Below are 13,902 nucleotides of genomic sequence, written 5' to 3' on the forward strand. Positions count from 1 at the left end.
GGTGTCAAACATACTCCCTCTCCTCTCTTTATTGGGTCAGGAAGGAGGATGTGAAAGGGTTAAACGTCTACAGTAATTAGAGTCGCACTTATCGTCAGCGTCCTCCAATACGGAGCAGTGAGGGCCTACATCCCCCCCACCACCTCTCTCTCCTCTCCTCTTTGTCACACACACACATACACAGCATTTCTCTCTCTCTCTCTGTCTCTCTCTAACATACACACATCCACACACACGCCTTTCCACCAGCTCCTCCGAGTGTCTAATACACTGGAAAATCAAAGCGCGAGCCTCCCTCTTTCACACACCAGCGTTGCGCGTGGTGCACAGCACACAGAGCAACCTTCCTTCTCCTCTCGCTCGCTGTTTTTCCATCTGCAGTTTCCCATAAAGTTTTTTAAACAGATATATGTTAAAACTTTTTTTAATTATATGATCTTTTTAGCATCCAGAAAAAAAAAAACTCTTTATGTTTATTTCATTATATTTCAACCTTCTCAGCTGTAAAGGTGACAGGCTTTATGAGACAAAGCATGTCTGGGTGAGGTTATTTTTACGCACGCCGCGGAAATGGAACATAGACTGTGCAGAGGCAGCTGGATTCCAGTGACTGGTCTGGTCATATGTCTACTTCTATGTGCTTGTGTGGTGGACCTTGTTCTTGCGCAGATTCGGTACTCCATCCCAGAGGAGCTGGATCACGGAGCTTTTGTTGGCAACATCGCAGAAGACCTGGGTCTAGATGTGGCTAAGCTTTCAGCCCGGAGGTTCCGCATCGTCTCTGGCGCAAAGAAGCAGTATTTAGAAGTGAATTTGGAGAATGGAATCCTATTTGTTAACGAAAAGATGGACAGAGAGGAGCTCTGTGAAAGACGCCCGAGCTGTTTTCTACATCTGCAAGTTGTCATTGAAAATCCATTAGAACTGTACAGAGTTGAAGTGGAGATTTTAGATGTGAATGACAACTCCCCCAGCTTTCCATGGACTGAGTTTAATCTCGACATCACAGAGTCTGCTGCACCTGGCTCTCGCTTTCCTTTAGAGAGCGCACAGGACCAGGACGTGGGTACAAACTCACTGCGCTCCTACCAGCTGAGCTCAAACCAGCACTTTGTGCTCAACATCCAGACGCGCAATGATGGAAGCAAGTTTGCTGAGCTGGTGCTGGACACCCCGCTTGACAGGGAGCAGCAAAAAAGGCACGAGATGGTTCTTACTGCTTTTGATGGAGGTTCACCGGAACGCACTGGGACAGCGCTGATAACCATCACTGTGTTAGATGCCAACGATAACGTGCCTGTGTTTGACCGCTCAGTTTACAGGGCGAGCTTGGTGGAAAATGCACCCAGGGGAACGCTGGTGCTCAAGTTAAACGCCACAGACTTGGATGACGGCTCAAATGGGGAAGTTACATATGCGTTTAGCGGGCATGCACCTTTAAAGGTGCGCGAGTTATTCAGCGTGGACCCCTACATGGGTGAGATACGTGTCAAGGGCGTCGTGGACTATGAGAAAGCCAGTGTTTATGAACTGTACGTTCAAGCAAAAGATAGAGGACCGTCAGCAGTAGCAGTGCACAGTAAAGTGCTGGTGGACATCCTGGATGTGAATGACAACGCACCCGAAGTTATCCTCACGTCAGTGTCCACACCTGTCCAGGAGGACGCACCGCCAGGCACAGTAATAGCAGTGATCAGCGTCATGGATCGAGACTCGGGAGAGAATGGGAATGTGGACTGCCAGATTCCAAATAATGTGCCCTTTCAGCTCCATTCATCTTTTAAAAACTATTACACTCTTGTCACCAGCGAGCCTCTGGACAGGGAGACTGTGTCTGAGTTTAACATCACTCTCACAGCTAGAGACTTGGGCTCTCCTTCACTCTCTACCAGGAAAACAATCCTGGTGCAAGTGTCTGACATTAATGACAACCCCCCGAGGTTCTCTCAACCTTCATACACAGTTTATGTGACCGAGAATAATGCCCCAGGCGCTTCCATTTGCTCTGTATCTGCATTCGACCCTGATTCTAACCAGAACGCCTATCTGTCTTTTTCTATTCTGGAGGGTCAAATTCAGGGCATGCCAGTGTCCACTTATGTCTCCATCAACTCTGACAATGGCAACATCTACGCACTCCGCTCATTTGATTATGAGCAACTCAGAAACTTTCAGATTCTGGTGCAGGCTCAAGATGCTGGTTTCCCCCCTCTCGCCAGTAATGTCACAGTCAATGTGTTTGTTTTGGACCAGAATGATAATGCACCGCTCGTTATCTCCCCACTGCCCAAAAATGGAACCGTGGCCACCGAAGTGATACCACGCTCTGTGGACGCGGGGTATCTCGTTACCAAAATAACGGCGGTAGACGCAGACGCAGGTCAGAACTCCAGGCTGTCATATCAGGTGTTGCAGGCGACAGACCCGGGTTTATTAAGCGTGGCTCTGTACACGGGTGAAATCAGGACTATTCGCCGCTTAGTTGAAAAAGATGCAACAAGGCAGAGGCTGGTAATATTAATCAAGGACAACGGGCAGCCTCCGCTCTCTGCCACAGCCTCTATTGTCCTCACAGTTGTTGAGAGCGTGCCTGAGTCGCTGTCAGATTTTGGAGACCTCACACTGAGCCCCAAACCACCATCAAACCTCGCCTTGTATCTAATCGTCTCACTCAGCACAATATCCTTGATATTCCTGGTGGCTATCATAGTGCTGGCCGCCATCAAGTGCTATAAGGACAGGGAGACCCACAGCGGTTACAACCTGCCCCCTTTCGCCTGCTGCTGCTGTGGGGGATTTCAAGCAGAGCCGCCTCCGGAGGTGTTTAAAAAATCCAACCTTAACTTGCAGATTTCATCCGCTGCCAAAGTACCCACGAACTGCATGGAGGTGAATGGAAATAGCAGTTTTTCTCAGTCATACTGTTATAAAGCCTGTTTGACCCCCGAATCAGCCAAAAGTGACTTTATGTTTCTGAAGCCGTGCAGCCCGAGCAGCACGCCGAGGAACAACGAGGCGAAGAGCGCGGACAACTCGTGGAACGCGCACAGCCGAAGCGCATCTGTGAACAACGGAGCAACAACTCCAAGCGAGGTAAAAGGGAAAAAAGGCAAAAAAGGGGAAAAAAGACAAAGAGTTAGCTTATGTTTTTTTTATTAACTTCACTTTTTTCCCTGAAAACGCGCCTTTGACATTCCATCCTTGAAGGTCAAATTACGCATGCAACATAAGTTTAGAGTCAAACCTGGAAAGAAATACATTTCAGTGATTTTTGTTTTTACACCCAGTCTTAGGAACTTTTTAGAATGACAACAGGCTATTTTATCTTCATTTTGATCTCAGTGGAAGCATTGTATGTAGGGGGATGAAATAAGAGGAAATTACATTTAATTGACACGTTAATGAACATTTAAAGCTTTATCTTGCGAGGAAGATGCTGCTCACGGACTTTGGCTTAAAATGAGGGCAGATGTCAGTTACTGTATATTAGAGGATAAGCGAGTCCCCTTTGAGTCTTAATAACAATTCTGTTTAGTAATATGTGATTAATAGTGTCTCTGTAGTTGTCAGGGAAAGAGGCAGTGAGCAAACATTCTTTCAGAATCCAAGTTTCAACACAAATTCAAGGTTAAAGTAATTATCTAATTTTTTATGAAGTTTATTTATAGATTTCTGGGGTGCTTTGTCGCTTTTAGGCTGACGCCCTGGGACATATAACCCCACCAGCTATGCCTCAAGGACAAACGCAAAAACGGCGCTGCACTACCAACAACGTGCCGAATTCGCATGAGGGTGGGGGTGTCAATTATTGATGAGAAATGGCAAATGGCCGGTTTCGTAAAGACAGAAGAGGACAGAAGGGTTGTGTGTGTGTGTGTGTGTGTGTGGGTGTGTGTGTGTGTGTGTGGGGGGGGGGTGGTAAGGAGAAGGAAGGATATGGGGAGGGGGGGTACAAGGACATGGCTGGAAAGAGACGTGGACTGCCTGTAGATCGGCCCGGTGCTGTCCTTTGAATATGGGGAGAAAAAAGAGAGAGAGAAGGAGGGAGGGAGGGAGGGAGAGATGCACCGATCAAGGGTGGGGGGAGAGAGAGGGGAGGGTGTAATCGAAGAAAAGGGAGTTAAGGAGATAAGGAGAAAGGGCATTTCCGGTGAAAGAATTGTACACACCATTTTTTTTTAAATAATCCTTACTGACGAAGCAGCAGAGCGTAAATGTGTGCCTAATGCTGATTTTTGTCACCCCGACTTCTTGAGAAAAGAAAATCCTAGAGGCACAGAGAGTCAGAGTCCCTTCTCTAAGCTCCACCAGGCAGAGGGAAAAATGTCACCAGCACAAACACCTCTGGCCACAAGAGGGATTTTGAGGTCACACTGATTGTTACGCCTGCAGCCATGAAGCTCCTCGAGAAAGTGACCTTCCTCTTGTTAATTGGTACCACTAATTCACCCAAAGTCCCTCATCGTGCTTTCAGACTAGTCCTCCGTAAGGTCGTTGATGACAAAAAAAGACAAATCACAAAGAAACCACTTGAGCGTTGCATAAAACGAATGCACAGGCGTACTTGAGTTGATGGATTGGAGGTGAAAAGGAAGATTAAATACACATCCAGGCGTGTAAAGCAGACAGGACAGGTGAGTGAATGTGGGCTCTTTGTGCGACTACAGAGATATGCATTTGAAGCTGCGTGGGCCGCAAACTTTTCAAGGCTCTCTGATAGACTTTTAATTAAAAACCTTGCTCGAGGAGCATAAGGGAAATATTAATGAAAAACGATGCATAAAATCCACAAAACAATGACGTGTGTAATTTTCCTATTTTTTTTTCCGTTGGTAGGCTACGCTTTCCTTTGAAGATTTAAATCATGTTTCGTTTCATCCCCGTGGGGTTCTAATTGGTTTCATGCGCGGTTGGCGATGAGACTATTTTGAATGCCGATTTTAATAATATGCTTAGGTCGCACTTCTCTTGTTAACAACTTTAGTTGAACTAATCAAGCGTGGAATGCACACTATAAGCTCAAAATCCGAAAAAAACTTCGTTCAGTGACTTTCCTTTAGCCTTCTGCTCTCCACTGAGGATAAAAGCAAAACCTAGTTGTTTCTGAATGTGCCTCAGGAAAATCTGTGCTTTGAAAAAGATCCACAAGGGGGCAGTCACATTCCATCTGATCTCAGCCTCAATTTCAAAACAAAGACAACATACTGCTTCAGTCATTTCCAACTGACCTATATGATTTATAAGGGCAAAGCGAGCAGAAAACATAATTCCTTTGCAGAAATTTAATCAATCAAATTTTAATGAAGCTTTTTTTTCTTCTTCTTTTTTGTCATTGCAGCTAAAGCAACCAAATACAGATTGGACTCTCACAAAGACTCAAAACTCCTCCATCAAAAGGTACCATGGTAACTTAAGTAGGTGGGATGTTAAACCAGTGTTACATTTCCTTGTCTATTCTACTGAACAATGTATATAGAACTTAAAAAAATGAAAAATATAGTATAAAAATAAAGTTTAAATATTGTTTGATAATGCCCCTTTTTTTATAGTTACAACTCAATCAACATGGATGGAACCCTCATGCGTAAGGCCATGCATGCTGACCCAGAGAACTATGTCACCTCAATGGCACCTGGACAGTACTGGACATGGGGGACTCAAATGAAAGGCTCAAAAGGTAAGATAGACCAGATGTGTTGGATCTTAATGGATTTAATTTAATCTACATGACAATGCAGCACTTGTCTGTGCTGTCATGCAAAGTATAACATATTTTCTTGCTTTTCTACTAATAATACTAACTTTATGTTCAGGATAATTAAGGTTCTGTTTAATCTGCTAAGCAATTAAATAGAGCTGACATACTAAGGTTAGTTATGCACAATAAATATCTTTTCCCCCCCCCCTCATTTGATCTTTCTCCAGACTTCAAAATGTCCCCATCACCTAGTGGGGTCCCATCTCGCCCCTGGACTCCTCACTGCACGCCTCCTCCACAACAGCAGCAGCCATCAATTCCCTCACATCCACACCCACATCCACATCCACACCCACCACCCGACTACCACCACAACGTCTACATCCCCGGAACTCCATCAGGCTTTTGCACCCTGCGGCCCACAGTACAGCGAAGCGAACTGGACGTTCACAATTCTTTCTCCACTTTTGGCAAGAAAAGACGTCTTCAGATGTCTCCGCAAGGAGAAGCTGCAGTGATAAATAATGATCTGTATAATGACTGAATCTCCATTGGCTGACCCAATTGGCACGGAAACAACACATTCAGCGGAACATTATATTGATATTTATAAATGATTTAAAAAGGGAGATGATCAGAAAACCCCAGAAGAATATGGAATATTTAATGGACAGTGTTCTTTTGGGAAATCTGATAGTTCTTTATCCAACTTATCACTGAAACAATGTCAATGTGTCTACCTGCTATTATAACAATGTGTCTACCTGCTATTATATTATCATCAATATAGTCATTTTTGATCATGATTATAATTTAGACAATCAAAGTGCAGCTCAATTCCATTCAAAATGAAAAACGTGCACCATGATTTTGCACATCTTATTTTTTGTTTGTTTTGTTTTTTTTATGTTTATTTGCTAGCAAAGCTTGTGTAAATATGACAAATATTATGTAAATGTATTATACAAGCTGCACTATGATGCAGGCTACTGTAACGAGGGGCTATTTCCCCCTACATATGTACTGTACACATTTATGAAATTAAAGTATTTTTTTCACATGGTCTTTTCTACCTTAAGTAAAAGTGAAATCCAAACAAAAACTTACACAGAAAAAAACATTTAGATGCAGGTTCATCGCATTGAATTTAATTAGCCTAAGTCAATTATTTTGGGGTGAAAAAGTTTTGCAGCCACTCTTACAAGGCTGGAAAGCTTTTCCCCTTTGTAAGCTGTTTTCCATAGTGAGGAATAAACATACTAAAATGCTAACATATGCTAATTGGAGCACTTGCATTTCCATTTGCCCACTGAGAATAGTGTGGTTCATTAACTGAACAAACAGAACCTTCTCCCTCGAAATATCACTTTAATTAAGACCACAAACATGAATACAAGTGTCAGGGGAAGCACAAGGATCAACTCCAAATGCCACACCTGAATAAAGAAGCTACAGAGGCCTGTGGCTTCTTTTTCTCTTTCTGCCCTTTTGCATCTTCCTTCTCAGGGAATTAGCTCTTTCCAGCAACAGATTAGACTGGGCAAGTGGGCAGAAATGAGCGGTGAAACTAGGTCGGCCTGTGGCTCGGATTTAAAATAATTTTGTTAATAAGGAAACTGGTGTCCGCAGAGAGCATGGGGGGGGCCTGCTAACCTTTTCTGCTGTAAGGTGATCCACTGGGATGACTAAAGGGGAAGCCATATTTAGGTCAGGTCTATTTATTTTCAAGCGAGTGTATGTGGGTGTGTGTGTATTTCATACATTTTTATGACATTTTTATTCTCATACATTTCCATTTTCTGAAAAATAGCACGCTGTGGGGACCAAGTGCTCCTTGTGGGGACTAATGCCTTCTCCAAATTGATACAATGACTGTTTACATGTTAGTTGGTTTGCTTTTGGTCTAAGGAGTAAAAAATAACTTAATATTAATACTAATAACACTAATACTAGATAATTTAACCTTTTATACGACACTCAGTGAAATACTTTGAAAATCAAGATTCCAAGCCAATAGTGTTCAGGACAAGACCTTATTACCTTTGTAACATTCAAAAATATGGATATTTTTATGGCAAAAATGTAATAAAAGGAAACACACACTTTTCCGAAATATTAAGAAAAATAACAAAACTGTTTCTATAAGAAATTCATGAAAAACCCTCTGAGAGTGAAAGAAACACATTTTCTTGTTACAACACAACCTTAGATGCATTAATGCAGATACTGGCACTTACATTTTTTAGTTTATAAACCTAAATATAATTAACTAGGCCTATTAAGTTTACTTTTTTATCTTTTCAGTTAGCTTATACCTTTTTTTTCTTGACTTAACTTTTTAACCAAGTTAATTTACAGTAGGTAATGTATCATTCAAGGGCTCATCTAATTGGTCAGATGCCAAAATAAGATGTACAGCCATGTAGCAGTATCTTTACTGAATGGCTAGATATACATCTTGTGCTTCTAGACCTCACTGAGGGGGCTAAATTTGTAAGGGGTATGCAAGGGATCAAAAATGGTAACTTGCCCTATAAATGGTTAAGAGTCGTTTTAGATATAATTCTTAATTCACAATGTATATCCTGTTCAAACATTGGGAAATCGTCACACTCCTGAACAACCCTAGTTATTTAGGAGGGAACTGTCCATCTACAGGGTGCTGAACCTTCACCATATGTCATGCCTTGCTCACATGCAATGATGGCATGACTCCACCAGAGGGCATATGAAGCCTTTCACATTGAATGGTGTGCTTTACATATAATGTATCAGGAACCCCTCATAAGAATATACAATATATAACTTCCCTTAACTATTTCCCATTTAAGTCTTTCCCCTAAACATAAAAAAGTAAAAAAAAAAAGACATATGAAACAAAACTTAAATATGGATAAGAAGATTTGTCTAAAAGGTGTCAAATCACACACAAATCATTATGAAGCAAACAATAAAGAGTCACTATACTGGTTAGGTAACTGGCAAATCTCATATTCCAGCTTAGTATACTCAATGTAAAAATGTTTTATCCCACAGTGCAATATTTTTGGTGGTTTTAATATTAAAAATCAATTCAGACACTCAGGTTAAGTTACACACCACTCAATTACTGCTGCATAAAGCAGTCAAATTATAAACATATAATTGCTTTATGAAACATGTTTAGGTAGGCTGTGTGTTTACACCTTGAAGCTGTCTCTCTCTGGTTCTTTTCCTGAGAAGAGATCACTCAGAATAATTTCTTTAAATAACACTTGATTATGTATTTGTATTAATTAACCATGAAACATAACAACAGATTTTGACAGAAATGTTACCCTTACTCAGATCAAAACAGGTGCTTAGGGTTACAGAAAGCAGCTCTTACTAACTGGGCTCACATCTCATGAAGTGACCCAGAATGCATTTTATACAAATCCAGTATTCCACATCATTACATCATACATGTTTGCAGATGAGGAGATATCCATGGCTCCATCCTTATCAAAATATTACACTTTGCTTTTAGATTAAGGAGACAACCCGCATTCTATTCCAAATTCTTTGCATCATGTAGAATTACCTTTTATCCTGACAGAGGAACGATCCCAATTGGATAAACTAGTTGGGAGAACATTAGTTCTGACATACAACAAGCAGGTAATTTTAGGTTGGACTCACCCCTGCATTAATAATAACAATCTTAAAAAAAAAAAAATGTTAATTGTATGCTTCTAAAATAATTTAATTGTGATTATTGATAAGCTGTGGAGAACAGCTGTAGGAACGGATCTGGCCACCCCAAACGATGGAAAAATCAGAAATAATAACAACATGAGAAAATACTAAAGACTGGGAGGGTGGTATCAGCGTCAGAGCACTTGGAACACTAACCCCCATAATTGAGAAGTGGCTGCAACAGATGTCTGGAGAAACATCAGACATCTCTGTCCAGAATAGCACAGTCCAAGGAAAAGCCAAGATACTGCAAAAAAACCCTCAAGCTCCCAGACTTCTGGTGGAGGACTAGAGCTCGAGATGAAGAACCATCCCATCCAGCCAGAAAATATAAGGGCTGGGCGAGAGAGTAGTTTGGTAAATATACAATAGCTATTTACATGGATCTTAGACAGTGTAAATTAATAAAAACAAACAAACAATAAAATAAAATAAAAGGCCGCATTGGTCAATCACTCATAAAAAGTGCCCATAAGATTTAACGTTAAATATATCAAATACGAGCATGGAAAAATATTTATTCTGAACCACTTTCGGCCAGAAGACGGCATCATTGAGTAAGAATCATTTTAATGGAAAAATATACTGTTGGAAGGTTGGAGACAATTTCAACTTTTTTTTTTTTTGAAGATAGACCAATATTGGTAGGAAAGTTATGATTAGATATGATTATTTGAGTACTTAAATACAATTAACAATTTAATTATAATGGTGTTATTATTTGGCATTATAGATTACTTAAGTAACTTAAATCCTATAGTTTCATCTTATTAATCTTATCTCTTTGACTCTTCCTCTTACAGATATTTTCCAATTGAATGGATCTTACAGAACTGTGACTAAGAAGTAACAACAATACCTTAATAGAAGAAAATATATTTGTATTAGAAAGACCTCAACATTAAAAACTTTATTCGTGGTGGTATTTCAGCTCAACATTTTTGGGTTTTCTAATAAATATTTGTACCTGAAAGTACTGAAACGGGCCTTGATTGGTTTAAGAGTTTTAAATCCCATAGCATGCCTCTGCACTTACTAACGGGGACTTCATCTTGCAGAGGCTTTTTTTTTTTTTAAAAAGGGGAAAAAAATCCTAAGAAACACTGCAACTCTGAGAACACTTGAAAGTGACTCTATTCCAATTTGTTGCCTTCCTTTGAGAAACAAATACTTGTTTGCTTGAATTCATGACTGATACATTTCACTGAAAGAAAAGTTAAACTTTTAGATCTTTTTAAAGCTTTCACTCCACTGTTGATAAATCTATTATTTCTCTCTAATTGTTTTGTCCACAATGGGTAGAATATTCTTACCTTAACCTATCCTTGCAAAGCCAATTGTAGACCTAATGACAGATCCAGACAGACTTTCTGAGATTAATCGATTTTTAAAATTCTCAACAGTTACTCTTTGTAGTGGTGTCAACCACATCTTTTCACAATCTATGCAGCTTTATGAGAACCTTCAAGATAATTTGTGAAATCCACAAAGGCTTTATGTAATGAATTTGCTTTAATTACTGCAAACATTAGAGATATCTGGCCACTTATTGTAGAAACTCCATCATAATCTGGTCAACATGAATGTATTTTTTCCTAAAATCCGTATTTTATCAAATATGCATCCAACTTAGTTGCTGGTTGAAAACCAAGAAAGCATTAATAAACTTCTTAGTAACATTAAAGGACCAGTTAGATCTGCTTATTCTTTTTTTACATCTTTGTCTCTTTAACAATTACAGAGGAGGCTTTACTCTTCTTCTCTTTCTAAGTAATGTCAATACAGGGCAGACTTGCATTTTTACTTTTATGTTTTCATAAAATCTTTTTATTACTGTAATCAACTCTAACATTCCTAATAGCTTCCTTTAGTTATCTACATCTCAGTTTTGATGTTGACTTTTTGGGGCAATTGTTGGTGTTAGAGTTAAAATAAGAACTTAATGTACTGAACTTTAATGTACATCTTATTCTCTTGAACCTTTTGTCAATGTGCTTCATTACTGATATCATAAAGAATTAAAGAAGAGTGCATTTTTGTGCACCAACCATAAAAAATTCAACAAAGACATGAATTGAAACCCTTTATTTTTGTACATGACCTTTTCCCAATTGCAGAATAAAATCAGTGATTTTAAAACATTTGCGAGAGAGAAATGTCATAAAACATAAGAGTTGTCATAACTATACCTATGCTCATGTGAAGAAAAAAAAAAATGTCCAAGTTGAAATATCTAAAAAAAACAAATAAAAAAAATAAAATAAATAAATATGTTAAAAAGACTGGTTGATTATTAATATAATATCTTAGTATTTATATTTAATATAAAAATAATGATAACAAGGTTAGTACTTAGTTTAAGACAATATAAACACTCAAATCAGAATTGCTTATTTTACTGTGCTATATGCATGTAAGAAATGAAATGATCATATAAATCATAAGGTTCAGATGGAGGGTCAGATATTGATATTATCTCCCAAAATGAATAGCCTGAAGATGACAAAAAAAAAAATGTTTTAAAGCATTTATAAATAAATCATGTACACTTTATAAACATAGGCTAATTTGTCAATTCTTTGTGAACATGATGCAATAAATTTTAATTCAGGGTAAAACAGAAGAGACTTGGAAAAATAAAAAAAATTAAAAACAATTATCTTTATTTCCATATTAGATGTTAATGATTTTTTTGGTGAAAAAGTCAGCTCAGACTGCAACACATAGGACACAGAGAAATCATTTATCCAAGATGAGACTTCAAAGACTCTGTACTGTTAAAGTGAAGGTGATACTTTTTCCAACATTCAAATACATTTCTCAACAACTCTATTTATCAGGATTTTCTTTTAACTGTTCTGTTGAACAGGAAGCTTAACGTTTTAGTCCAACTTTTCTTTACACTCCATATCCTTATGACACTGTGGGTGTTTTTCTTTTTCTTTTGTTTATTCAGGTAAAGTGCTTTGAATTGTCTTTTAACTGAAATGTGTTATACCTGCCTGTTTGTTTTACAAAGAGATACCTCTGTAAACATGTGGTTTTTAAAATAGTATTATAATACATTTCTCTCTATTTTCCTTAAATTGTTTTCAACAGGTTGAAGTTAATCTTATCATACACACAATGCTGGATAGAAAAAACTGAAAGTTCTTTATGGATTATGAGGCTTTTCTTTTCCTGAAAAAGACCTCAATATCCCTGTCCAATATACCAATGCCTTTTAATGTCTGTTGTTAATTTCCATTGGGGAAGTGATGGCAACCAGTTCAAAATGTGTTGAATTATTACTGGTCAGTTAAGTAATTATTTGGATTCCATTCTTTGAACAAACAAGAGCAGGTAACCCTAAGGGCTGTGGAATAATGCAGATAAAACATGGTCTGGTTGACGTTTATAAATTATTATGAGGAAAGCTTAAAATGGCAAAAACCTACTTATAAACTGACACAAGATTTAAGCTAAACAATAAGTTAGGTGGGCTCCTTCTATGCCCATTGTTTAGTTGCACAGCACGTTGGTATTTTTTTTATTTCTGACCAGCGAAAAAGTCAGTGTTATTTCCAGAAAAATGTAGCACTATGTGTATGTGAGGGTTGCCGCAGATCAGAAGTAAAGCGATATAAAAAGAAATTGAATCTCCAGTCGGTTTTTCAAGCAAGATGGGATGTTTTCAGCTAAATCCACAAAAATAAGCGTGACACTTAACCATAAATAGAATACTTGGAAAAACAACCAATCTAACCAATTTAGGTTAGATTAACCAATATATTTGTCAGAAACTGATTAATCAATTGGTTTTGGATCAATCATTTTCATTAGTTAACCAAACAACCAATATAAATGGTAACTTGTGGTTTGCTAATCTGACTGTTTGGGTGTATTCATGTTTAGTGTGCAATAGTTATGGACCAAGAAAACAGTTACAATGATGTGTAGATGTACAACATAGAAATCTTGGCGTCAACCTTGGGTCTGTCATTGATATTATATAGTACTAAAATTCAGGAGATATTAGTGGCAACAGTAGCCTTGGATGCATGACTTTGCTCTTCATCCAAAGGATTCTTGGTTAAAGCCTAGCCTACTCAACCAATATTTTGGTCAAAGTCATGTGTTGATGTGTTGAGTGTTGGGTCAAAAACCAAACTTGTGACCTCTTAAGGACTGTGTAGGCAACTGATTTAATCCTCAATTTTTTTTATTGTTTCTATGAAATACAGATAACTAACTGGAGAAACAATCAGAACATATACAACCTACCTAGAATAGAAATGGACAAGTAATGTTTCCTGGATGCAAAGAAAACCAATATGTTAAAAGAATTATTGAAAAAATAACACAGTCTATAAACTTAAGAGTTAAACAAAGGGAAAACAGGGCTATTTCCATAAATTCTCACCATATAGAGTGAATTCCAACAGCACTTTAACGCCCCATTAGATACAAGGGGAAATAACGGGAAATGTAAGCTTTCCAATGGTCTT

The 13,902-nt window shown here is 38.5% G+C and overlaps 1 protein-coding gene across 4 annotated transcripts; it reads left to right on the forward strand.

Moving 5' to 3' along the window:
- The first annotated feature begins 260 nt into the window (after nt 1-260).
- On the forward strand, nt 261-6,729 carry LOC107088244 (protocadherin-10-like). Of its 4 annotated transcripts, XM_015380282.1 has the most exons (5): nt 261-2,889; nt 2,980-3,093; nt 5,339-5,418; nt 5,550-5,677; nt 5,926-6,729. In XM_015380282.1, exons 1-5 carry the CDS (start codon nt 571-573, stop codon nt 6,240-6,242), a joined length of 2,958 nt encoding a protein of 985 aa, XP_015235768.1. In that variant the 5' UTR covers nt 261-570; the 3' UTR covers nt 6,243-6,729. The 4 variants fall into 4 exon arrangements, with proteins under 4 accessions (XP_015235768.1, XP_015235769.1, XP_015235766.1 ...); XM_015380283.1 differs by having other exon boundaries at nt 261-3,093; nt 5,339-5,414; nt 5,926-6,068; XM_015380280.1 differs by having other exon boundaries at nt 262-3,093.
- The last annotated feature ends 7,173 nt before the right edge of the window (nt 6,730-13,902 follow it).

Source organism: Cyprinodon variegatus, unplaced genomic scaffold (genome assembly GCF_000732505.1).
Source record: "Cyprinodon variegatus isolate N-32 unplaced genomic scaffold, C_variegatus-1.0 Scaffold210, whole genome shotgun sequence".
Classification (NCBI taxonomy): Eukaryota; Metazoa; Chordata; class Actinopteri; order Cyprinodontiformes; family Cyprinodontidae; genus Cyprinodon; species Cyprinodon variegatus.